Here is a 24556-nt window from a genome sequence, read left to right as displayed (position 1 = left end):
TAAAAAAATCAGTCTTGCCGACCTAAAACTTTTTAACGGTAGTGTATATAAAACAAAAAACATTTTACATTATAAAAGATCCATATAGTAAAATTAACAATTAACATTCATTTTACTATTTAGCATTGCACATATGTAATTGATATCATTTTTTTAATTGACTGACAGCACTAATTGCAATAACTACTGTAATTTTGCACACACATTTTGGGTTTGTTCATAATTTGACAATACCAGTTAGATCAGGTCACAGGAACTCATTTAGCAACCAAGTAAGCGTGTGATGTCTCAAAAATGGGCTTGAATGTTTCATAATCAGTTCATATCGGTTCAACAACGACAACAATCTTTCCCCTAAGTACACCAGAGGTCAGATGAAGCACTGTAGTTCCTTAAAACTGAATATACACATAACTTGGTGTGAAACAACCTCACACAATTACTTCCTCGGGACAAAAGGACATTTGGTTCCAAGCTGGATACAGGATATTAAAGCTAAAGCATATCATGAATGCAGTAGCAAACAACAGATACTCTGTTGCAACAGCTGCTTTGATAAAATAGAGCGTATCCGTGTCCCTGGTTTGAGGTCATAACAGCCCAGGGTATGAAGCTTACAGACCTCTGTACAAAATGTGGGCAGGATGTCTCTTAATGGACTGAGGTTTTCTCCTTGTCTGTCAACATAAATGGTAAATTCATATCGGAATACAGCAGACAGCATACACACTAAGAGAAAATAACTAATTAAGTTTTCTAAGAACTAAGTTTTCATTATTGCTAAATACACTTCCAAGGCCTCACACACAACCTCCATATCTGACTATTACATACTGTACAATGCCTTGAGACAAAATTGAACACAAAGGCTCCTCCCTGTAAACACAAAGATGAACAGTATAATTCAGGATGAATATTTCATAAGCTCCACCATCTGCAAGTCAAAGAACAGGATGTGCCGAGCATCAACGTCACACTGTATAACGTTACAACATGGAGCAATGATGATACTTGTGAAAAAAGTGCACTTAAGTGTTTTGATCATATACTTGAAAAATGGGGGAAAATGTACATCCAACAGTGTACTTGACTGTAAACAGTACAGCTGTAATCAAAATGATTCAACCGCCATTGCAAATCAGGTTTATTGGCATAATTTACAGACTTTCAGCTGTTTGCATTGAACAAATCAAACAAAAGTAATTGAAATAGCTCAACACAACAAAATGTTTCAAGTGGTTTCCCCAAATTCAACTGAAAATACCACTTTTAATGACTTCTGCAGTCTCAATGAATAGAATCCCTCACAACAGCACAAATCTGCAAAACAGGTGTTGATGCAACTAATCAAGGGCTTCATTAGTTGCACCAGGTGTGCTTGAGCTAGAATACATGAAATATCTGAACTGGCTAGGTTTGTTGAGTGTCACGTTTGACTGCATGTTAGAAACATGGTTAAGTCAAAAGAATGGTCCAACAAGTTAAGAGAAGATATCATCACCCTTCACAAACAAGGAACAGGATACAAAAAGATAGCGAAGTCACTAAATGTTCCTAGAGACTCAGTTTGAAACACAGTTTGCAAGTTCAAAGTTAAAGGAACAGTGGTTACACTACCTGGACGTGGCAGAAAAAGGAAGCTATCAACGGCTAAGTCCAGATTTCTGAGAAGGCAGGTTCAGAAAAATCCTCGAGTGACTGCAAAAGTTCTGCAGCAAGACTTGGTGGCAACAGGCACTGAGGTTTCAGCTGCACAGTAAGGAACGTACTTAACGCATACCAGAACTCCGATACGTACACCACTACTGACCCAAAAGCACAAGAAAGGTAGGCTCCAATTTGCTCCAAATCATATGAATAAGCCACAGAAGTTTTGGGATTCTGTTCTGTGGAGCGATGAAACAAAACTTTCGGCCCTATAGATCAGCGATATGTCTGGAGGAAGAAGAATGAAGCATTTGCTGAAAAGAACACTGCCTACAGTTAAAGGACAATTCCGGTGAAAAATGAACCTAGAGGTAATTAACACATGGTTACCGAGTCGATCGTTCCGTGGGATGCGTTTTCATGAAAATCGAATGTAAAGAGTTTTATCTCTAAAAACAGATTAGCTTATAACGCTAGTATATGGGGCACAGAGTAAGTAAAAATAAATCGCTAGTTAATACCACTAACAAGGCTAAAAATAGCCTCACACTAACACGGTAGCATAATGAGGGTCCTTATATGCAAACCGAAGCATTGAGAACTTTGTAAGTGTACAGACAGTTTAATAAGAAGATACTTTATAAAGACAGTACATTACGCGTTAACAGACAGGCGTCATCTTGGAAAACAGTCTCGACTAATCGAGTCACGAACGCCGTGCTAAGTGAGCTGGTCGATAGGAATTCCGCATAGTGAAATCTAACGTAGCATGGCGTTCGTGACTCGACTAGTCGAGACTGTTTTCCAAGATGACGCCTGTCTGTAAACGCATAATGTACTGTTTTTATAAAGTATCTTCTTATTAAACTGTCTGTTAGTGGTATTAACTAGCGATTTACTTTTACTTACTCTGTGCCCCATATACTAGTGTTATGAGCTAATCTGTTTTTAAAGATAAAACTCTATACATTCAATTTTCATGAAAACGCATCGCAGGGAACGATCGACTCGGTAACCATGTGTTAATTACCCCTAGGTTCATTTTTCACTGGATTTGTCCTTTAATATGACAAAAAGTCTCAGCTTTCAAATTCTGTCCATTTTATCACAAAATTCAAAGAACAAATGCCGTGTTGGCGCTCTTTAATGTGGCGCGAGAGATCACTGTAGCACCACAGCGCGAGTGAACGCCATCATCCCTTTCTCTTTACGTTGCAGAACGAAATAAAAATGAATGAACATCAGAAAATATGTTGAAAGATTCAGTCCAACTTACTGGAATCGCTCAATCCGTGTTTCAACCGCAGAAAGACGTCAATAAAAAAGCTCGTCAGCAATCTCACTTAACTCAGAAAAGCCATTCATTGACCATTAACTTGATAGTCAGCAAGAGCGCACTCGCCACCAAGTGGACAGGAGTGAGAATTACAGTTAGAAGTTACAATATATCAGCCTCAGTGTAATCTGTCAAAATGATGGACGACTTTCAGATATTTCCGTCACTGCTAATTAACATTTCGTCAATGACGGAAATTTTTCGGTTAACACGACGTGTGTGACACTGAAGACTGGAGTAATAATGCTAAAATAAAATCAGCTTTACCATCACAGGAATAAATTACATTTTAAAATATATTCAAATAGAAAAAGTTTATTTTAAATTGTATTAATTGTTCACAGTATTACTGTTTTACTGTATCTGTGATCTAATAAATGCAGCCTTGGTAAGAATAAGAGACTTTAATAAATCTTACCTACCCCAAACTTTTGAATGTATGAACTCTGGAATATATAAATGTCATAATACATATTATTTAAAAAATATATATATATAAGCTTAGTAAGCTTGTTTTGATCCTTCTAACACTGTGTGACTTTGCATAACGTTGTAATATACAACATAGATAAGTTTTTTTAATTTATTATATTTTAAGCTCTTCTCATATTTACTGGATTTTTCTGAAGAGAAAATCATGCTGTGCTTAAGACATTTAAAAACAAAAACAAAAAAAACAACAACAAAAAAACAGTAAAGACCTGTCTGTCTGGCAGGGTTATTGGAATTATTTTGAGATCTGGAAAAAAACCTTGTAAAAAAATGCTATATTGATAATATATGACACTCATGTAGACAAACTTATCTGAACCCAAATTAATGAGTGGAGAAAGAAAATAAGATACAGGAAGAGAGAGAGCGAGCTCAGAGCACAGATGGGAGATATGATTTCTCTCGCTGAGATGAGACATGCATAAAATTTAAATATTGCCGGATCAGTTGTGTCTGGCTGTGCAGCCCATCATCTTCAGCGATGTTGCAGACTACTTAGCCGAGACAAACGAGTGGGTATGCGTGTGTGTGTGTGTGTGTGTGTGTGTGTGTGCGAGAGAGAGAGAGAGAGAGAGAGAGAGAGAGAGAGAGATGGGGAGGGGGGTGACACAGAGTGATACAGCGGTGCTGAAACAAGACAAGCAGCCAAAGTCTCAGGATAAGTAAGTCTGTGAGGAATGATAATGAACCAGAGACAAGCAGGCTGAGTGGAACGGAAAGACGACACACACCATATGACACTGCAAACAAAATAGAGAATTTCAGAGTAGGAGTTGTGGCACTCTAGTGCTGGGGTCACTTCCATTTCTATTCATCATATTCAGTGGATTCAGTGCTTCGCATGCAAAATCAACTGTCAAGATTTTGTGCTTTGAATTGCACTTTAACTATAGTGAAACATAAGGAATTTAATGATTGCATCAATTATTATTAGTACTTTTGAGGGATATATACTCACTATATATACATTCCCCTGCTAAAATTAAAAAATAACAATTAATAAAAATTTGCGTTGCTCGCAAAACCTTTGCGTTCCAAAGAAAAACATTGCGTTCCTTTGCTAAACTTTTGCATCCCCCGGAAAACGTTTGTGTTCTTTGCAAGTGAAAAAAAACAAAGCACAAAAGCATTGACATACAGTATATATAAGCATTGATATACATATATGTAAATGGTGCTGTCAGTCAATTCAAATTTGTTACATACGCTGATGAATTAATCAAATTAATCACATATTAGCAGATAAAAACATTAATAAAGATCATTCAAAGACATTACATTGTGGCACAGCATAGAGTAAAGCACTGAACAGAAATGAGAAAAGTGGCTTTAGACGTCAACATACTGTTTGTAGGTCAATGTGCGCAAGCAGAGGAACATATTTGTCCATTACAGTATGTTCCGTCTCTTATTTGGAATCGAATATGACTGAAAGTAATGGCTTGTGGTTCAGCGAGTGAGTCAGATGTTAATTTGGTAACCACTCCAACTATTTCAGTGTGTAAGTGAGATGTTTTAGAGTTTGTGTGTGACTCATTTGCGAGTCATTTTGATTGACTCATTCAAAATAACCAACTTTCACTGGCGAATCAGGCAACACTGGTTGCATCGCCTGGTTGGCTTTTACGTCTCAAAATTAATTGAGACTGCACATCCATATTATCTCAGCTATAATTGTTAACTGGTAATATGATTATATATAATTTTTATATATATGATAATCATATATATATATAAATATATATGATTATATATATATGATTATATATATATATATATATATATATAAAGTTTATAGTGTAACCAGCAACTAAGCTTAGCATAGCTAATTTTCTCTAAAGAAAGAGATAGTGTTGGTAGTTTAGCTAGCTACACTGTTTGGGTGAACAGTGAACTTCACACAGGAAGTGGCAAAGAAAATACAATGACAACAACAGAACTGAAAGTTTACAAAAAGTGACACTAGAGTTATCAGAACATTTGCTGACAAACAACACATCACAAGAAATCCGTGCTTGCATATGTTGTGCTAATGAACTCGGGGCAAGGTTTCTTTGAACTAAAACATCTGCTAAATGAATAAATGAATATGCAAATGGCCTGAGTATCGTTAACCCACAGGGTGCAAAAGCTACTGAGCATCTGCAGTATTATCTAAGCTCACACTAATGTGAGTTATTGCTACCAGACTGCTGTTGTGTTCATGAACAGAGATGTTTTATTACAGTGTAATGTGCAATATATTTGAGACGTCGGCTAAAGGAAACATTAAAAACAATTCTTAATAAATGTGCAATCACATGCATCTTGTTTACAGCTGAAAAAATAGAAATATATTTTTTAATATAATTTTTCATTTTTTTTATTTAGTCCCAAAGGACCTCTAAGCGATTCCATTGGCTGAAAGAACTTTTATTGCTTACTCTATTCAGTGCCTGATTAGAAATCCAACAAAATCGCTTTATGGTGTTGTCTGAACTATTTTTACCATTAATGTCTAGGCGGACTAAATTAAACAGGCAAACTAATTGTTCATGACACCAGCGGTATCTTGTAAAAGTAAAGAAAATCAGCTAGTTATTGAGTCGTCTGCACGACTAATCAAACCATGTACAATTATGCAGGTTTTGGGTTCACCTCACCATGATTGGTCATATTTCTTAAGGGTTTTGACATAAGATTGATTCTTGTGTATGGAGAATGCAGGGATCTTAAGACACATTTTTTAAAGGTTGAACTATTTTTAACCAAAATTGCACAAGACACGATTCAACGGTCAAATACATTCATCTGAATGTGTATGGCGGTTGATTCAGTGCCATAACAGGGATGAACTTAAAGTCAGCATGAAATGGAAATTCAACCTATTTTAAACATTTCATCCATGCATATCTTTCTTCTTTTTTTTACCCTGTATTTTTTAATCACAATTTCATAACTCTATCCTCCAGTAAAATGACAGACTTCTCTCTGGTGCCGTATGCCCCATGTCTTCCATCATTTCACCCGCAAAAACCTTGTCCCTTTCTTACAATGGACTGAAAGCACGCATTTAGATCTGCTTCTATCCAATAAATAACCGATGGATGGAACCAAGTCCTGTCCTACACTTTTTTTATTTTTCAATGATTAGTTTCACTTGGATGTACATCACAATACAGAAGCTACAGTCCGCTACATTGCAATTTCAAAGACCCAACTTTTCCAAGAGTGTTTTACTGTAGAAACGATTTTCACCCAGAAATTGCTAGTAAATTTCACAATAACAAAGAAACTGTAAGTAACACTGAATTAAAGTCGTCATGAAACATATATGTGATAGGCTTTTCTTCTCTTTTGTGACGTATATTCAAGCAAAATGGCTTCTCGAACAAGAAACAATGTAAGGTGGGACCTGATTTTGTCCATTGGGAACTGATTGGATGGTTGGATAATTGTGGTTTCCTATTGGTCGATCTCATGTGAGTGACAGGTTGTCCTGCCCTCACGCCAGTAAACATGTATTCAGGTTCAGAGAAGAGAAGAGAAGAGAAGAGAAGAGAAGAGAAGAGAAGAGAAGAGAAGAGAAGAGAAGAGAAGAGAAGAGAAGAGAAGAGAAGAGAAGAGAAGAGAAGAGAAGAGAAGAGAAGAGAAGAGAAGTTGCATAAGGGAGGGGAAGTTATTTGGATTAAAGTTTATGAGGGCACATGAATAAAAAAATGGATAAATAATTTGGAATAAAAACTACAATATTCCATTAAAAAAGAATTGGTAGAAAGGCTTAAACAGTTTTTTTTTTTTTTTGTAAATAATACATAATAATCAACTTCGAAAAATCTTTTTTTTTTTTTACATTGTAGTGAACAGATTTCCCATACAGTGAAATCTCAGTATTTCAGTAGTGATTTGTGGGCTGTCACGCCTCCTTGGTTCAGTCACTGACGGTTGTTGATGGTAGCCTTGTTGGTAACAAATGCATGTAAGTGAGCACTACCCTGTCTCTCATAACAGATGGTCCAGTAAGAATAGCCCGGCCATTAGTGCAGTATTTATACACTCATCATTAATCTACCATTGAGCTCGTTGGCTTTCTTTTTCAAAAATAGACAAGCAGGAAAAGAACTGGTGTTAAATGAAGGACGTAGCTCTGTCTGTGAATTTTTTGGAGGTACCCTTGGAAAAACCTTGGTGTGTACAAGATTAATAAGGACTGAACTTCGCACCTTCTGGCACACCTGTGGAGGATCGACCCAAAACCCCTGGGAGTCGAGCTCGGTTTCACCGCCATATGGCTGCATGTGACAGCTGCCCATAAGTACCGATCGAATGAACAGTGTTTCCTGTCTGTCTCGTGTAGCCAGACAAATCGCATTCGCTCAAGATTTTATCTGGAGAATCACGTCACAATGCGAGTTTGGATGGCTGAGAGCACACACCGACAAAAATACAGACATTAATATCTGAAACGTTTCAAGGGCATAACTATTTTACCAGAATGCAGAAAATTCAATTACATGTGCTAATTTAACAAATTAAGGAGCCCACATGAATTCCACACATTCCAAAGCCGAGCAACCTTTTTTACCACTTTGAAAATGGACGGAAAACAAGGCCTAAGAGACTGACCTTAAAGACACGATGAGTTTTGCAAATGGAAGGTATTTTATCCATGTGAATTCACTCACTTTTGCTTTAGAAAATCTCTGTTTTTAATGATATTATCAGTCCCACAGTGAATTCGGGCCCACAGAATGGTGCTTAAAGCTCGGCAAAACTGACATGCTCATTGTTCACAAAGTTGCTGAAATTTGGCTGAAATTTTTATCATGCTTTTATCATAGTTACTAACAAAAGCTTAGTCAGAATTTACAATGCTAAAGATTTTCATTCAGTCAGACAAAAGTAAGATTCATATTTTTAAAATTATGCATTATACTTATTGTAAACACACTTTCACCAGCACAGCAATATCACCTCAAAAAGTTTAGCTGATTTTGATAATTATCAGCATTTTATTGACATGTAAATGCACTCAGTGAGCCATGACTGCAATAAACCACTTCTCTACAAAATCTGCTCAGTTTATTTACTTTTAAACAGTTTTGCCAGTAGCTTATGCCAAACAGCCTTTTACTATGCAAAGTGTGAGTCACTGAGAATAACGCCACACAAGGTAAGTGATTTGACAATTTACTGCGTTTTAAAGCCATGCATTAAATCTCATCGAGACAAGATTTACACCCAAATCACAAAAAAAACTGAAGCTGTGAATCTTCTCCTCTGAAGATCTTTAACATAGTCGTTTCTAAGCGGCCTCCATTTGTGAATGTGTTTTTAAACTGAGAAAGTTTACATTGTATGCATTAAATACACCCCAGTAACAGTGACTAGATTGTTTTAGTTCTGTTTGTAATTTCCTATCATTTCCATCATCCAAATTCATGTTTTATTCTAATTATGTACATTAAATGATCAAATTTAAATGATATATCCAATCAACACGTCATTCCAATCAGATTCAGCAATTAACATGTATATCCAATTAGCATGAGAGAAGGCATCTATACAGTTTTCAGCATCCCTCCACCACCCCGACTCCTCACACTTTGCTGGTTCCTACCACAGCCAGGAATACAGGGGGAGTACTCTGGGTTCGGGCCAAAATACCGAGCTCGGAGCCCTCTGCTCGGACAGCAGGCCTCCTTTACTCCTTTACTCTATCTGATGATTTGTAAGTGTGAACTCGTGAACTAACTTTAAAAGGGTAAATCACCGCTGGCGCTGATTTTAATCAAACTTGGCTGTCTATGAAGTAGAAAGGTTGTGTTCATTGCTTTGTGCATAGGGATCATTGTTCAAGCATTGAATTTGATGTTTGTTTCTGTGCAGCCCCATCCAAATTTGTGGGCTATGTTCTTAATCTTTCGCACCCCTAGGATATACCACATATTAGTAAGATATACCATTGTACATCTTACAATATAAGTAATACTTGTGTAAGATATATTAGATATATTGCCTACTCGTATTATATGATTCATAAGATATATTGCCTGCTGTTTGATGCAAATGCATCAAATAATTGTGTAATTATTTGAAGAACGTTTTGGTAGATTTTTGTCATCTACTTAAAGTCCCCCTACTGTGCTATTTTAAAGGTTCCTAATTTGGGATGTCTCCTATAATAAGTTTACATGCATCCAAACTCTTTAATGTTCTTATAATATGCATTGCAGCATCACCTTTTTCTCTCACAGTGTCTGAAACGGTTCAATTAAGGATCCGGTCTCCCTAAACCCCTCCTTTCCCTACTCTGCTCTGATTGGTCAGATGGCCCAGTCTGTTGTGATTGGTCTACAGCTTACAGCACGTGTCAAAAACGAAACGCCCATTACCAAATCTAAATCTCAGCTCCGGAGGCTTCAGCACTTGCATACACAGTGATACGAATAGTAACGATGGCGTCGGTTAAACCATATCAATTTGAGCCCGAGTCCTCGTCCTTTGGAACTGCACGTGAAGTGGATTTGCTTTCGCAGCGCAGAAAACAGCGTCTTCTCGACATGTCAACAACACGAACCAAACTCTTCCAGGCCTCAGCTACAACTAGTGTTTGGGAGCTTGTCAAAGTAGACATTGTTTGCAATAAATACTATGCTGGCAATGGCATTATGCAAATTTGTAACAAATCTATGTAGGAACTGCAGAATTATTGACGACTCATTTTAGGCCGTTCAGAATTGGTTCTTTCTTTTGGCAAACAATAACTCCATTTATTGTGATCTTTAAAACTTTACACACTGTATGAAAGGTAATATCTGAAAAAGCATAATAGGGTATGCTTTAATTTACAAAAGATTGCTTCTTTGATCAGTAACTTAGAAAAGGTAAAGAATCTTAAATATTTCTTATTCATTTTACATCATAACTAGACTGAAACCTTTCTGTTTATTTACAGGTTTAGATTGTGAATCCCTGGTAATGCTTTGCATGTTGTTCAGGTGTGTGAGCACGTAACCTGTTTTCAGTGTTTAGGAATTGTAGAACAGAGGAAATAACAATGTTCAGAATGAAAAACAGAAACATCTGCCATCATGCATATTTAAAGAGGGTGCTCTTCCTAACCACTCAGCTTTATGAGTGTGCACTCTGTGGGGACGTCTCTGATTACTGTCCTTTATTTCTCCTGCTCACCTCCAGGTACACAACTCACACTCCACCATTCAATACCAACTCGCTCTTTCTCCTTGAACGAGCCAAGCGGCATTATTATTTTATAACAAACACTCTTGCGTTAGCCATTCAATTAGCCCTGCAACATCTTCTAGTCATGCCTCCTCTGAGCCAAGTAATGATGGCAGAACAGAGATAAATAGAGGAGAGAACTCTCTTCCTGCTCATTTTTCTTGACTGAGTAGTGGCATCCTTCCTGTGCTCTACTGGATTAAATCTCAATAATGGCATTAAAGGCGAGATAGAACAGAGAGAGCCGAACGGAAAACCCCAAGAAACCCAAAATAGGGCACCACAACTTCCTCATTAGCCCAGGAGCTCAGACAAGCTTTCCCTGAAGACCTTCCACTCTCATAGTCTTTCTATTTCTCCTTCTCTCCCTCATACACACAAACGCAATCAAAACAGGCTCTGGCGCACCGAGTGTCTAAGGAATGAGGAATAAAGCGCTGAGGTACAGGATTAGACTAATCCCTGTGGTCTTTCACAGTCTGAAGGAGAGAGAAATTTGCAGATGAAAGGCCAAAATAGTCAGGTGCTTTCCTCCATACTGAAGTTATACAATGCAAAAATCTTCTCTTTCAGTATTTTGGTGTTGTTTTCCAGAAAGAAAGAAAAATCATTAAATCAAAATAACCAATGCATTTCTGAATCAATTAAAAAATATAGTTATAATTAATAAAAAAATAAAAAATAAAAAGATGATCAGCATACAAATTTGAGTGTTAATAGAATTTGGTTTGTCCCCCATGAATTCCACATGTTTGTGAAAAAAACGTATGATTATGTCATCCAGTATGATTATGTCATCCAGCATGATTTGAAAATGATCCCAAAAGATCACTAGATTTTTAACACATTTTCAATGAGAACATTTATTGTTATTCCCCCATTTGGCAAATAGCTTTGTCTTGTTTTAGGTATAAAACGAGATATTCAAGCTATGCCAAAATAAGACATTTGTCTTAATATCTTTCTCAACCAAATCCATCATGTTTTAAGTATCTTTTTTACTGGAAAATATGGGTTGTGCCCCTATTTTGCCATTTTGAATGTTCCTAGTTTTGTTTTGGAGGTTTACATGCATCCAAGGTCAATAAACACATTGAACATCACCTCTTTTCTCACAGTGTCTGAAACGGCTCAATAAAGGATTCAGACTCTATAAAGCCCTCCTTTCTGAGAGCTTCCTCTGCTCTGATTGGTCAGATGGCCCAGTTTGTTGTGATTGGTCTACCACTTACACCGCATATCAGAAACGAAACGGCCATTGCCATATCTTAATTTCAGCTCCAGTGGTTTCCTCAGCAGCACTTCTATACTGTACACAGAGATACAAACAGTAACAATGGCGTCGGTTTTACCGCATCAATTCCAGTGTTAGTCCTCATCCTTTGGATGCGCATGCAAAGTGGATACGCAACGCAGAAAACAGTGTCTTCTCGACATGTCGACAACATGTTGCTGCTCAGTTACAATTATAGCGTTTGAGGGCAGGTCAAAGTACTAAGTAGACGTTGTTCGCAGTCAGCCAATGAAGACCATGGATGGCCTGAAATGATGCAAATTTGTTACAAACCTACGTAGATATGTTACGGGATTGAGACTGGAATTGCTGACGACTCGTTTCGGCAGTTCAGAATCTATTGATCTTTACAACTTTGCTGATCTTTTACATTAACTAACAGCTATATTGCACACTACATGAAAGGTAATATTTAAAAAAGCATAATAGGAACACTTTAAGAAGAATGATTGGCAGTTTACCATTCTGTGAGAGCCAAGCAACCATTTATGGGTCATTTAAACAATCAAATAATCTCTTTATTAGCTCCTTGATGCCCTCAGTAGTTCACCAGCGGCGTGACCTGTCTAAACTAGTGTGCATGACTGTGTAAGGCTGCCAAAGAGAAAAGAAGCTTACAACAAAAAAACCTGTAGTGTAACGGACTTTGATAGATCTGTATTGAAATATAGTCAAGCCAGCCATCTGGCAGCTTGTCTATCTGACAGCTTATTTTATCAAGCTCTGCTTTCGACACTTGTGACAGCACTGTGGTGGGGTTACATGATGGGAAGGAATCGATACGACGGAGCCCAGCCCAACACACACAGAATGAGAGAGAGGAGAGAAGAACATGTCAACAGCAAATTTACAGGTCTGCTGTACTCTAATTCCCTTCATTTTAATCAGATTTTTTACTGACGTGTCTAAGTAGAGAGTAAATTGTTTTATGAAGGAGGTTCAGCACTGAATTATCTCACATAGGCCACTGTAGGTCTGTGCAACAGATAGATTTCTTGTAGACTGTTGCCCCCCTACAGCTATTTAAAGAGAAACATAATTGCACAGCAGGGCCCTTTGTTCCCAAAGTATCTCTGACAAGCGCTCCCTTTCAGTGCTACATTTACTCCCCTGATATGGAGTAAAGCAGCACCAGATGTACTTGTTTGAGGCCAGATGATAGCCTTAACAGATTTCACATGCACAAATGCTTACCGGTAAAACCTTGCGGTTACAAATCGTTGCTGGTAACTCCAAAGTTGCAAGTGTACTGAAGATCTGAGCTACCTCTCAGGATCACAATCCACACTAAAATTTTTACCTGTAGCTGGTCCCTAGGTCCAGCGCCCTCACACCTTTGTGCCTAAGGAACGCATATTAGCACATTAAAGTAATAATATGCACCCTAATAATACAGAGCAATGTTCACCATTATGGGATTGAACAGGTACAAATGTGTAGGGTACAAACCTAGTGACAAGCGGTAACATCCCCATTTCTTTTCCCTGACAGTGCACACACCAGTACAACAAGTTATTTGTCTGCCTGAGGAGATGTGCTACCAACGTTGTAATTTTAAAAATGACAGGTATCATCTTAGGTCAGATTTTCACATAGATTCTATTTTCTATGTTCTAATGTCATTAATTAAAATATATTTGTTACAAAAATACAAGACTACTACCTATGTTGTATGTATGTTGCAGTCAGTAATACTGACTTAATTTCAGATTCGCAAGTACACAAAACGACGTGCTCAATTTCGAAATCCCTTGTAGTTCAGTAAGTGAGTCAAATGTTGATTTAGTACCTGCTCTGAAGATTTCATTGAGTTCATTCAAGCTGAGTAAAATCGATAACTTGTGATGTCCTTGAGTCTTTTTTTTCTTCAATTCCTTAAAAGAGTAATTTGTTCGTGAGTCCGACTACACTGATGGCGTAGCATGGTTGTATATGCCATTGGGTTTTTTGCCATTATTTTGCAGTAGCTACACTTTTTTTTTTATCTCATTAGCCTACATTCAATTTAGAACACAAACTCTCAACTTGTATTAGGGTGACGGTGACCCATGACTGACCAAGACTCCAGGTGGACTAAACATCTAATAAGCTAGCCTATGTGTGTTTAGTTATTCTAAATAAAATCCCCAGCTCAATGATTAATTAATAACCCCGTTAAAAACAGACAAACTTGTGAGAATAGTCGCGCAGAGGTGCACGAACAGATGAGCGTGTTCGGGTCTCTTACCGGAGCAGTTCCACCCGGTGGGTGTTTGACAGTCGCTCAGCGATGACGGGAACGCGCAAAGTTGTTTCAGTGGTAATATACAAAAAAAGCAATAGGTCGCAAGTAACACTAAACGTGTCCAATTATCCTGCCGCGGTCTGCGTGTCTGTCGCAGCACAGCGCAAAGAGCCATCTCAGTTCACCAGGAATGACACGGGGACATGAACCGAGGGATCCGATCCCACGACGAGCGTAGGCGACACAGATCTCAGCAGCGGAGCAGTGATACACATCTTCCGGGCAATGCTGCGATGATCCCCATGTATGTATGTGCTCTGATACCGGTGCGGTTGGACTATCTGTCTTGACAAGTGGAAGTGTCCGGTTGCAGTGGTGAAACTCAAAGCTGAGATGAAAAGATATAAACATCCAAGCATGGACCTGAAAAAGCTGTCCGGATCCACTAGTTGATCATGCTGATCACTCCATTCTGAGGGGGAAATAATGCTAAGCGCTGGCTTAAGTATCTCTCTCTCTCTCTCTCTCTCTCTCTCTCTCTCTCTCTCTCTCTCTCTTCCTACATGAGGTCTGTCTGGGACTGTCTTGTTCGGCTGGTGTCTGGCTCTGACTGTGAGGATGATGATGGTGATGAAGGTGAGAGGTGGGCACCCGCATCGGCGGCGCGGATTGGCTATATGGAGTGTAGCGGGTACCGAGCCGTGTAATTCAGCATCACAAGCGGAGATCAAGAGTGCAAGTGAGACTTCCTTTACCCCGGGCGGAAATATAGCCTACAAAAGATGTTTACTTATTCACGTCATAGCTTTGACCTAAAAAAAAAAACTGCTTTACTCGAGTACAAATGCATTTGTTGACTTTTACTCGACTTAATACGCAAACTTTTTCGCATGTCTCCAGACATTTTCGTTACTTCACCTGAAAGAACACAGTTGCAAATGTAAGCTGCTCGTTGATGTCCGATTCGCAAACAAATTGTTTGAATGAATCATTTGAGTCGATTCTTCCATGTAGGCTATGCCTATGGGTTCGCAAAGCGGTCTGAACAATTCTGAATCAAATCACAAGAAGCACCCTGAAACACGTAATTGGAAGAAAAGAATGTTCATGTAAGTTTTAATCTGTTAATATAATGTATAATGTATGAATTCATATAAAATCATCTGATAGATGTAGGCTACTGTAGGCTTTATTATTAGGAGCGGTGTGAAATTTTTATAGATATAGGCTATATTTGTTCATATGACAGAAGTCTACCACCTTTATTGTAGAACTGTTACTTTATTGTCTACAAAGTTAAACCGAAAATATTAACCTATAGTTTAAATAGTGTCACAATGAAACACTGACAAAATATTTTTGCAAAATATTTTGCATATATTGCAAGCATGACAAAATATTAATATTTTGTCATGCTTGCCCAAACAAAAATGTAGATTCTAGAGTGTTCTGGGTACTTGTCAGGTTGCTTGGGTTTTCTATGTTTTTATTTAATGATGTTTTGTTCTCATCTTGAACAACAGTGATAATTGCCTTAGTGATCATCACTAATTATGAAACCAACACCTGCAATGCATGCTGGGAAAACATGCATCATCCTGTATATTGCATTTGAGGTATTATTATTGGAAATCTAACCAAGCACTTTTTATGTTAATTCCTACTATTTCAGGTGCGTTGCAGCATAATTGTTTTGCTTCCTCTTTTATTTTATGTTGTTGTGCATCGGTTGGTCCCCGTAAAACATTCACAACACTAAACTCTTGATTATCTAAGCCAGTGCCAAGTCCAGTTCCAGTCTCTAAATGGAATGATGCATAAGCACTTTTCTTCTCAAACCACTGTGTATCTCATCCAACATTTTAATTAATTGCCCCACATGAGTTTGTGCTTCTCTGTGTTTCATTTCATGAGCATGCACAGTGAAGCGGTGTGTCATTCATAATTATCTGTCTGTCAGCTTGAGAACAGAATAAGCAAAGCACACACACTGTTCATAACTCTCTTCTCCTATCACACCCAGTTGGTGTTTGTTCTCAGGATAAGGATGCATGACTTAAACTCAATTAAAGTCAGTTGATTCCCATCTATTTACTACAACCAATTTTGCCAGACTGCTACTTTCACTATTTGGACCAAACACTTACATAGCGTGATGTTTAACTGTGAATTACATTATTGAAGTGAGAAAACAGACATTTAAAGTGGCCATATTATGCCCTTTTACAAAGATGATTTTGTTGTTGGGGTCTGCTAGGATGGGCTTTCATGCTTGAATGTAAAAAAAATATTTATATATATTTTTCACATATTTTACTATGTTGAAGCACCTCTCTGTCCAGTCTGTCAGTAATGCTCGGTTTAGTTGAAGCCCCTTCTTCCAAAAAGCTCAATGATTGGTCGGCTGGAACAGTGTGTTGTGATTGGTGGGTCGCTTTGAGCGTGTTTTGGAAATGTCACGCCCCTTACCAACCGTGAGTTTCAGCTTCTCAGGTATAAACACTAATGATGCCGTCAGTTTTGCCTTATCAGTTTGACAGATTTGGGGTGGAAAAAAACAGCGTCTCTTGGACATGGCGACAACACACTACTAACGCAACTCAACCAGGCCTCTGCCATATTCTTTGTGTATGCCTTAGGAGGGAATTTAAAGGAGGAAAATTGTGACGTGTTGGTTCCTGGAAGAAAACTGAAGACTACTATCGAGGCGTTTCAGGGAGTTCAGAAACAGTGCTGATATAGAGAATAACTCCCTTTGAAGTAGACTTTGTGCTTTATAACTTTGCAGAACTGTTTCATGGTCAAGCAGCAACATTACACACTAAAGAAAGCTGAAAATAAAAAAAAAACAGAATAATAGTTCATCTTTGATCACAAATTAAAATAACCATAATCACTTAATTTGTTGATTAAAGTCGATTTGTTCAAATTAGGCAATCAACTCATGAGACACTTGGTATCTGTCACAGTTTGAGAACCACTGTTCTAGTGTAAAGTAAACATGTCTCGACCTAAATCCTTTAGGGTCTGGTTCAAGTTTGGGGCAGAAATTCAATAGCAGGAAATGATATTGAAGAATTGAGGAAAAAGACAATTTTTTTATTGTCTCAAAATATACAGTATGTTATCATTAAAATATATGTAAAAATGATATGTGAGATGATAAAACCTCAAAGTATTTTGTTATTGCATACAGTGCCCTTTGCATACTCAGTTGATAGTAGAGACCGTTGGTGGTCTATTACTCCAAACTGCAAAAATATTTTGTCAGGTAACTTATGTGGCATGTTAACATAAATTAACTGGTTTTATTCAAGACAAAAATATTATTCAATACAAGTATACGACTGACTCAACCTGACAAAATTACACTGGTTGCGGACAGTTTCCATAAGCAATAGAGAGTACAGCTGGCATTGCTTTATCAGATTACTGCTGTGCTTTTTTTAGACTTTTTTATAATTATTTTAACAGCACTCAATGGCCAGATTTAATCCTTCATCAGCATTAAGGCTCAGACTTATCCTGTTCCCCATTCCCTGTCTCTTTTCCTTTAGTAGACCTTTTGACAGGCTCACAGCCCGAGTCAATTGCACATCCCGTTACAGCACTCGGTGTACCCTGCTCCCAATCCAGCTGTGCTGTAATGCACTTCTGAGCTGGTGGGATCGGACCGAAGCTCTGCTGAATAGCAGCAGGATTTTTAGGGATTTTTACGAGGATCGTGGAGAGGAGTGGATTCTGCCGTTCCTTGAGACAGCTCAGAGGTGAAGACAAAGAATGGGAGAGTGTTTGAGCTAATCGTGTGTGTCATTGATTGCGCATGCAGGCGAGGGAATGTAAGCGTGCAAACCTGTGCGTGGTTGGATGTGTGCTGTGAGAGAGAGGGTGTTTTTCATTTTCTTATGTTGTGTAATCCGCAGTGTCAACTCAGATGTCTGTTACTGTCTAACACCGCCAGCCGCCTATTTCAGGACCGCTTCAGCACAACAATTCCCACACAATTCAATTAACAGACTGAAAATAGGCCTCCCAAGACTGTCTTTGTTACAGCACTAATATGACTGCCAACGGGAGAATGTAGTCCGTTAAAAGATTCTCCTCTGCTAATTCTCCAAGAAGGCCGCATTCTAAGCAGGGCTAAAGAGGCCTTTGTCTTACACTTCCTCTTTGCATGCAGAGCTCCGGTGTCCTCATCTCACACTGACGGCACTCCTATTGTGCTCTTCAGATGAGCTGCTTTAATTGAGCTTCTCTATCGGTTTAATTTAACTGAAAATATATTTGCTTTCATTACTGGAATGAGTTTGGTTGTCTGAACTTGACCTTTGAAGTACTTATTTAGAGCCATGTGATTAATTGCAAACTTTTGTAAAGCTGCTATTGAAGTAATGGCAACACATGCATACATTTTTTTTGGGAAACACACTCGTATTCGGTACTGAACAGAAAGATTAGCGTTATCTGATCAAATTAAATTGAATATTTACAGGGTCGCTTCTGTTTTGCAGTACTTTTGAATAGTAACTTTTACAAAATGAATATGGGCGATTGACTGTATTGAGTAACTGTACGTGTTCACTGGCGCGGAGGTGGGAGGGCCAAAAACCTGCAAATGCAAATCAGAGGCAGCCAATCACTTTGAGGTTGTCATGAGCATTTCAAAATTTGCTGATAAGGCTAGAGTTTATACTCCATTTAGTGCTTAAATCAAATCATTAGTATATTAGTAGGCTATATTTAAATTTAAGATTTCAATATTCAATCATTTCAAATGTCCTTTGGGATTGTGGCTGGATTAACAAATGTCAACTTAGGCATTTGTTGGCATTGAATGTATACTTAATGAGCATTTGGAAATAAATTTTGTCTGTAATATACAACAGTTCAAAACAAATTATTTTATACTTTTATCCAGCAAGGACACATTAAACTGATCAAAAGTGACAGTGAAGACTTTTACAGTGTAACAAAAAATATATATTTCAAAATAATGCTGACCTTTCTATTCATCAATGTCACAATCCTCAGTCACCAGACCAAACAACACATGCCTCAGCACACTACGTTTCCCATAATCCTCTCTGGCTAGCACCTGTGCACACTCAACAATCACCACACCTGTCTGCCATCAGCCTCATCAATTCCCCTATAAAGGCCAGCACCAAACAACACATGTTTGTCTGGTCTCCTCATTCAATCTAGTCTGGCTAGCATCAGACCAAGCGCAATCTTTTAAGACTGAACATTAGTCTGCTCTGTATTTTCTACTGCACAAGAGGCGTGATCAACGGGCATAGTTCAAATGACTCTGTATGCAATTGGATATTCCTTCAACCAATCAGACCAACGATCCAGGTGACGTACTTTGCAGCGAAAACTCCAGGCAGGAAACGTGTCAACAAATGTGTTGGTTTGGAGCATTGATCAGTGGTTTGCAGAAGCAGCAATGGCATCGAGTGAATTTTGCAGGTTGTGCAAAAAAAAACCATGAAAGCGAGTGGTATTTACACCCACTCGAGCTATTTGTTTGCTAAACTAAAGAAGCCATTGAGCATCATCGAGAGGTTAAAAGGAATTGGATTGGGTTAATAAGCCAGTTTGTGATTGGTCTCTGCAAATTTGTAACGGAAGTAGGATAGAAGAATGTACAGGTTTGCAGGGTGAAATCAAATCACCAGCAGATTGGGCTGGGTTTACCCAGTCTACATTCAACCCTTAACACTTACCAAGCTACCAACCTGTGGATGCTTACCTGTGTGCTCTCGTCTCGAACTGTCCAGTCTTCTGTCTTCCTCAGTCTTCAGTAGTCACATCGTCTTCAAGCCAGTCACAGTTATCTCTGCCTGCATACAGATAAGAACAGCCATTACCCTGCCAGTATCATCTCAATGATCTACCTTCCACTTACTCCCCTGTTTACACCCTGTGTGTGTCTCAAAGTCTGTTTGGATTTTACCGTTGTCTGCATTCTTTTGTTCCATGACAATCAAAGAATCCTGAAAATGTATCATGGTTTCCACAAAATATTCATCAACATTCATAATAAAAAGAAATGTTTCTTCTGCATATTAGAATGATTTCTGAAGGATCATGTGACACACTGGAGTAATAATGCAGAAAATTCAACTTTGCCATCACAGGATTAAATTACATTTTTAAAAAATTACATGAAACATATTACAATACCAAACTAATATAATTACCATCAAGCGTGAGTTTAATATTTTGTCCAATGTAATGGGGACATGAAAATGTGCTGCAAAGTATAAATTACATCAGTTGACATATTGACATTTCTTCAAAAAAACATAAATACAATTTCATAAAAACATAAATCAGTCACCTAGACTGCTTGATATGAATATGTTGAATGCGCCCTTGCGGTAAAAATCTGAATGCTCTTTACCCTTGTGACAGTTTTAGATTGTATTGCAGTTGTACAGACGGGCCATGCACCTCCAAACCACAAGAGTGCATCTGTGGTTTGTCCCAGCTCTGTCTGCATTCAGGGCAGCAATAAAAGACAAACCGATCCGACGACTCCCTCAAGGTATATCTAACCTGCGTTTGTGTTCTCATCTGTCAACTTGACCCAACTGTGACTATCGAGTTTTATATAGCTCTTGTAACTATAAATCTTGACTTCATCATGCCTGTAGACCTCAGGTCTTTAACTTTCTCTCTTCAGGATAAAATATGAATGATTTAAGGGAGGAACAGATCCAGGCAAGGGCAAATCAGACACCAGAGTGGGTCTTCAACCCCACACATTTACCTGCTAACCAGCATGTACAGTATGGATGCTCCACGACAGCCGGATTAGAAGGATGTTCAATTCTAAAATCTGAAAAGAAAAAAAAAGTGCATGTGTGATTTTTGTTGAGTATCATATTTGACACATCAGGCTTTTATGGCTCATATAGTATGATATACAGTAGAAGAATATGGAGTTCATTCTCAGGGAGGAGAAAAACACCTCAATTTGTACACTTGCTGATATTTATATAATCAAAAAGTTTGATGAAATTCTAATAGCTTGTAATGTAAATCAATGAGATGAGATCTTTATAACAGTACAACAGAATGCATAAAATATCAGACATCAGTTGTCATTCTATCTCCAAACAATATGTCTTGATAAGATGATATTTGAATTATTAGTTTTATTATCAAAGCACTGATGTTTTTTATTGTGGGGACAAAAACATATAATGCAAAGCAATACAATGATGATTGAGAGTAAATGGTAAAAAATTGGTACTCCACAAAAAAAAAAAATATATATATATATATATTATCATGTAAACCTAAGTCGCTTCAGTTCAGAAAAGTGTTCAATCTTGAAGTATTAATAATAATATAAAAGTAAATCAGTAAAGATTTCACAGCAAAATTACAAGTAGTCCATCATCTGAAGAGGTACATTTTTAGAATTATAAGGCCTTATAAAGGCCTTTAACTTGCTAAAAAATATAAACTATCAATCAGACAACAGAAAGTATGTACAGTAGATGGTGCACAGCAGGTTTTTCAGCTGTTTTGATTATGTTTATAATTTAGAGGCCTTGGAATTACTTGGAATCAATTAAACAAAATTCAGTAGGATTTATAAGCTTTGGCACCATAACCACATTTTATTTCCCAGCATGTTTTGGACTGGATAAGGAAGGTAAATCTTGAAATTAAGTGCTGTTTTATATTTTCATGGATAGTGTAGAGTTGTAAAAGTGCAAATACGTTCATAATATCCACTTTTGTGGCCCGATCAGCATTGCAGTCAAATGCGCAACACAGTGCTTTATTTATCAGAGCATTCAACTCTTCATACCGACATGTGAGGGTTGAAGAAGATAAAAAGATGAGAAGATTTTGAAAGTCATAGTATATTTCACGGGTACTTGTCAAAGCTGAATGCAAATCCAGATCTTTGGTGTTCTTGCATAAAAGCAGGTCAGGCTTAAAATGGGGATTTAAGAAGAAGAAAAAAAACATCCAGTGGCAAGTGAAAGAATAAGATACACATTTATGCTGAGATCATGACTGCTGCTGATTTTGCCCATGAATAAAACAAAGAGAAGTACAACAGAAATGCAGAGGGAGGGGAAGGAACATAAAGTATAATATTCAAAGTGTTCAAAGATGGCTCGGCTTGATGCACATCTGAATAAATCAATTCCATGAGGCAAGGCAGATTAGAGCATGCAGGACGCAGACTAAGAGAAAATAATGTCACTGTCATTCACAGACAAAAGCGTGCATTTTTGGAGCTTATAAATGAGAGTCTCATCTGCCTGAGGAATGGAATAAGTGTGTGAGGGAAGAGGAAAAAAGAGACAGAGTTGTCACTTAGTTTTGTATGAATGTCTTAAATCAGGGAGTAATGTCATGGTTTATCTTCGGTTATGGATGGAAAACATTTTTCATTTCGGTTCATGAACTATAGCGTATGTTTATGGATTGGCTCGGAGAGAATGAAATAAAATAACAGGCTAATATCCTTCACCGCAGTACGAGTAAAAGTCAAGAAGTTTTCTAGAAGTAGTAGGAGGCTTGGTTATTTCATTTTAAGTCTCTGTTAGATCTTTGTGCACACTGTGTCTGTACAAAGCCTGAAACATCAGGATGAATTGGAGTGTGTTTGTGTTTTTTAATCAAAGCATGATAATTAATTTCCTAGCTGCAGTTTGCAAAAATGAACTAAAAAACCCACTTGGATTTAACAAAGAAACAAAGAAACACATGCCCTCCACTGAGAGTTACAATAAATACTCATACCTAATATTAAAGACCCATAAATGAATATACTGTATTTAGTGCTAGTGAAAGAAGAAGCACAATTGTGATACAGAGAGCTGAGCAACCACAAAATGCAAAGAAAACATGATTTTACTATCGATTTACTTTTTTTGTATTTGTGTAATTATAATTAGAATAAGAAGCAGTAATTATGGTTGATTGATAATTACATTTGTTACATTTATCTGCTGCCTATGGAATTTTACAATTACAATTAGAATTTTTACATTTTATGCATTTGGCAGACACTGTGTTGAGATCCATTCTAACATCTCACAAGGAATATTTGTTTTTGGTGCTGAATCAATTACCTAAAAAGCAGAGAAATGTTGAGGAATCCAACCCGTCTTACTCTTTGTTACCATGACTTCATGTTTAATTTATTATTTATTTTCTTGCCTTTTACTTTCTGATGGTTTTGACATTTATCTGTGCCTCTTGAGAAGAGTGCCTGATCATGTAAAATAAATTGCCTCTCTTGAGGAAGCTTAATATTTTCAAAGCAAGCAATGCTATGATATTTATGTGTGCTTTTTGTGATTAGTGTTTTACTTTTATGTTTTGTAATTTTTGCCTTTAATTTGCAGGAAAGTAGAAACCAACAGAAAACTAACCATGAAAGAGAGGGGGAAACAAGTGACATTTAAAGTGCATTATGAAAACAACAGCTTTTTATATCTGGAGAATTGTAATGCTTGGTAATGCTTTATTTTACAATTTCCTTGTTACACATTACATTTAGTTACTATAGTAATTTCTAAATTGTGCATAATTACATGCAACTAACCCTAAACCACAGCCTAATCCTAACCCTATAGTAAGTACATGTTGTTATTATTACTCAGTACTTAAATGTATTACACTGTAACACGACACCCTAAAATAAAGTGTTAAGTTTTGATAGCATTCCCATAAAGTTATAAAAACTTTATTTCTGAATGTTCTCTGAACATTCAAAACATCGTTTTTTTTAAGTTTTTTTTTCTTTTTTTCTTGGTTATACTAATGTTAAAGGGATCGTTCACCCAAAAAATGGGACTAAACCACTTAATTCATATGGATTAGTTTTACAATGTCTTTATGAACTTTTTGAAGCGTCAACATGTCAGTTGCGTATAGCTACAGAGGGATAGAAAGCTCTCAGGAGATGAACAAAAAGACTTAGGAACAACATGAAGGGTGAGTAATTAAAGGAGAACTCTGGTCAATTTTAACATTGAGGTAATTTTTTTGTAAATTTGGAGTGCTGTCAGTACAGAGAACAACGACAAAAATCGGTGTTGCCTACATCGTGTTATCCTCTTTTTAAAATTTGCACCCTGTTGACTTCAATGGGGCAAGTTTTAAACCTGCTTTTAGCCTCTTAACATCCTTGATGTGTCATTACAAGTGCACAGCCAATGTGAGTGATTCCTTCAGAGTGAACACGGTGAATCTGACTGGAGTAGATGTGAAAGATATGAATAAAAGTGATGTTATTTCAGCCACCGCACATACCTGTATTTCTTTCCTGTTTTCGGTCAAAGTCCACAGTAGTTGA

At 37.5% G+C, this 24556-nt stretch overlaps 1 protein-coding gene across 2 annotated transcripts in view; it reads right to left on the bottom strand.

Annotated features, from left to right (window-relative positions):
• tmeff2b (transmembrane protein with EGF-like and two follistatin-like domains 2b) overlaps nt 1–14933 on the bottom strand; it is a 67674-nt gene extending 52741 nt beyond the window's left edge. Inside the window, exon 1 of one of the 2 annotated variants that reach the window (XM_084128655.1) lies at nt 14221–14933. In XM_084128655.1, coding sequence (XP_083984781.1) covers nt 14221–14392 — 172 coding nt within the window. In that variant the 5' untranslated portion in view covers nt 14393–14933. The remainder of the gene's footprint in view (nt 1–14220) is intronic. The other variant, XM_084128656.1, reaches the window with a different exon arrangement.
• Nucleotides 14934–24556: the final 9623 nt, after the last annotated feature.

Source organism: Abramis brama (genome assembly GCF_963993115.1).
Source record: "Abramis brama genome assembly, chromosome: 11".
Classification (NCBI taxonomy): domain Eukaryota; kingdom Metazoa; phylum Chordata; class Actinopteri; order Cypriniformes; family Leuciscidae; genus Abramis; species Abramis brama.
This window is presented reverse-complemented; position numbering and strand designations above follow the sequence as displayed.